This window comes from Tupaia chinensis, unplaced genomic scaffold (assembly GCF_000334495.1).
Source record: "Tupaia chinensis unplaced genomic scaffold, TupChi_1.0 Scaffold000159_1, whole genome shotgun sequence".
NCBI classification, from domain to species: Eukaryota; Metazoa; Chordata; class Mammalia; order Scandentia; family Tupaiidae; genus Tupaia; species Tupaia belangeri.
The window spans coordinates 730,166-733,194 of record NW_006159630.1 but is presented as its reverse complement, the minus strand read 5'-3'; the positions used below and the strand labels follow the sequence as shown (position 1 = coordinate 733,194).

At 67.6% G+C, this 3,029-nt stretch overlaps 1 protein-coding gene across 1 annotated transcript in view; it reads right to left on the bottom strand.

Annotated features, from left to right (window-relative positions):
• Positions 1–3,029, bottom strand: part of DUS1L (dihydrouridine synthase 1 like) — a 5,794-nt gene extending 2,765 nt beyond the window's left edge. The window contains exons 1-8 of the mRNA XM_006145612.2: positions 2,989–3,029; positions 2,304–2,548; positions 1,923–2,031; positions 1,584–1,634; positions 1,268–1,380; positions 549–631; positions 334–437; positions 62–206 (exon numbers count right to left, since the gene is read on the bottom strand). Of these exons, the coding sequence (XP_006145674.1) occupies positions 62–206; positions 334–437; positions 549–631; positions 1,268–1,380; positions 1,584–1,634; positions 1,923–2,031; positions 2,304–2,540 (842 nt within the window). The 5' untranslated portion in view covers positions 2,541–2,548; positions 2,989–3,029. The remainder of the gene's footprint in view (positions 1–61; positions 207–333; positions 438–548; positions 632–1,267; positions 1,381–1,583; positions 1,635–1,922; positions 2,032–2,303; positions 2,549–2,988) is intronic.

The window sequence follows — 3,029 nt, the reverse complement described above, 5'->3', positions numbered from 1 at the left end:
CCCCGCCAGGCGCCCCCCCCCAGGCCAGCCCCCGCAGGCGCCAGCCTCAGGCCCAGCTCACGTGTGGTGCCACAGCTTGAAGAGGTGGGCGCGCACGTAGGACAGCGGGCAGGGGTGCTGCCGCACGAGCTCCAAGTACTCCTCAGCCAGCTCCCAGACGGCAGGGCTGCGGCCCTCAAACAGCGCAGGGTTGTGCAGGTTGCCCTCTGCAGTGGGAGGGGATCTGGTGGAGCGCTTCTGGGAGACAGAGTGCTCCTGCCAAGCGGGGGTACCCCGGGGGAGCTGGCGGGGCTCGGCCCAGCAGGACAGCGATGGCCAGCACTGCCCACCCACCAGCAGTCATGACGCCCTGCACGCCCGTGTCCCGGATGCAGCGCTCCACGTCCTGCAGGCACCGGATGTTCCCATTGGCAAACACAGGGATGCCCACCGCCTTCCTGTCGGCACAGAAATGCCCGTCACTTTGCCCCACAACAGTGCCCTGCCCAGGGCCAGCCACTCCCCAAGAAGCCCGAGGGGCTGAAGGCTACAGGCTGCTGCCCACTCACCGCACGGCCTTAATGTGTTCCCATGACGCCGCTCCCGCCAGGGGCCCTTTCTGCTCCTTGGTGCGCCCGTGCACGGTCAGCAGCTAGGACAATGCCCGTGCTGCTCAGACCTCCCGCCTGGGCCGGCCGGCTCCAGAACTCAGCCCCACCCTTCAGCTCCCCAGTAGGGCAGGGCAGGGCAGGGCGGCCGCCTGGGCCTGGGGGACGCCAGCCTCCGCAAGAAGCTGCCCTCAGCTAGACACATCCCCACTGCTCAAGGTCGAGGTGAGGGAGGCACCAGCTCCAGGCTGGCCCAACTCTGGGCTGCCCAAGCTGGCAAAACAAAGGGGCAGCAGAGGCCTTGCCCTGGTCACTGTGATTCCTGCCCAGTACCCTGGGATGAGCCCCAGCCTGTGCGGTCAGTGTGTAGATGACAGCGGCAGAGGGCCATGTGCCCAGACCTGCTGGGGTGCTGGCCGACGCAGGCAGTAGGGACAAGCAGTGACCCGGTCACCTCCGCTAGCTGAGCCTGAGCTCAGGGTGGCAGCATTTCAGAGCTGGTGGGCACTGCCTCCCAGGAGGGGAGGCCCCAAGGATGCTCCACAGTGCAGGCAAAGCCTCGGCCACCTCCTCTACACAAGGGAGGTGCAGGGAGCAGCAGGCGCCCAGGGCAGAGGGGGCCTCAAAGTCTGGGCCTGGTCCTGGAGCCCAGGGCTGGACCCACACTGCAAGCTGCTCACCTGGCAGCCGGCCTTCTCCAGCATCTGGGCGTACCTCACCGTCTTGTCGATCTCAGGGAAGACACGGATCTTACACGTGACCGGAACAGAGAGTTTCTCGTGGGCCAGCAGGACTGGGAGGAGAGACGGCTCCCAAGGGAACCGTGTTCCCCTTCAGGTGGTGAATGTCTCCGCCAGTCCCACACATTTGGGCCGGGCATGGCAGCCAGTGGGGGCCCGAGTCGTCACTGTTGCCTCCTCCCAGGAGGGAGAGCTGGGACCACTGTCCCACTCCGCGCCCCCTCCCGGCCCTCCCGTGGGCTCACGACCGACTCACTGATCCTCTGCAGCAGGTCCCACTCCTCCTGCAGGAAGGCGCCGTAGTGACCTACCGAGGAGAGCGCGCCACTGCCACCTCTGCCTGCACAGGTCGCGCGTGCGCACTGGCTCCACAACGGGCTCGTCCATGCCCAAGCTCAAAGGGGGCAGCTGGACATTTGGTTTGGGACTCCTCAAGGGGCCCAGGAGGGAGGGTCAAGCCCTGCAGGTGTGCATGCAGCACTGCTGGGGCCCCAGCCAGCAAACTGCACCTGCCAGTGCTAGACAGCCCCAGCGCACGTGTGCCCAGGCCCAGGGAGATGCCCACTGGACAGGCAGGGCCCCGCAGGGAACCCACCTCTCTTGGCTATCATCTGCGGACAGCCCAGGTTCAGGTCGACAGCGTCACAGTAACCCTGGGCCAGCAAGGCCGCCTGGACAAACACCTCCGGATCGTTGGCACAGAACTGGGGGAGACATGGGGTCACCCCTGTCCCAAACCAGGCCCTGGCCCCTGCTGCCCAGCTCTATGGGGCACGGCCTGGGGTGCACGGTGCGACTATCCTGTCCTAACAAAGTGCGAGACACGTTAGTTAAGACGCTCCCCGCACCTGACTGAGCTAGTGGGAGAACTTCCGAAGTAACCGCATGTGCCCGAGGGAGGGCGGGAGGGCTGTTGGGGTGCACAAGACAGTGCTGCTCGCCCCAGCTGGGGAGCGCCTCTGGGCAGGCCACCCACCTGCACGATGAGGGGCCGGTCCTCCGGGCAGACATCGCAGTACAGGTTCTCCCTGCGGTAATTGGCGTCGCGCACGAAGACCTGGGCGTGCAGCATGGGGGTGTAGCAGAGCTGCGCCCCGTGCCGGCGACTCAGCAGCCTCCAGGCCAGCTCGCTCTGGTCCACCATGGGGGCCACCACGTGGCGGGCCCCCCCCAGCGTCCGGCTCCAGAACTCGAAGCCCTGTAGCTTGGGCATTGTCCACACTGGGGGGGAGAGGACCAGGGCTTGCCCGCAGCCTGCAGGAAGCATTGCCCTGAAGGCCGCCCCAGTGCCACTGGGAGGGTCACCCCTGGACGCACTGGTGGGCACAGGCTCTGCAGTGCTGCCACCTCCTGCCGCAGACCTTGGCCAAAGGACTGGCAGGCCAAACGCGGGCGCAGTCCCAGGACCGCCCAGGGCCACCGCCTCGCTCCCGCCCACCAGGGCCCCTCCAGGCTCCGTGACAGTCGCTGCGGGCGGCCTGAGGCTCAGAAGCGCGCACTCTGCCCTGGCTTTGCTCACGTCACCCGGCAGGTCCCCTGGCTGGAACCATCTTTCGGTACCAGCGGTTTCCGCGTGGTGGCCACGGACTCGCCGCCAAGCGCCGCGAGGACGGCCGGGGGCAGCTGGCGCGCGCTGCGGGGAGACCTCGGCCGGTCCTTACCGCCCTGCTGCGGGCCGGGCCGCGAGGGCCGGGCTCAGGGT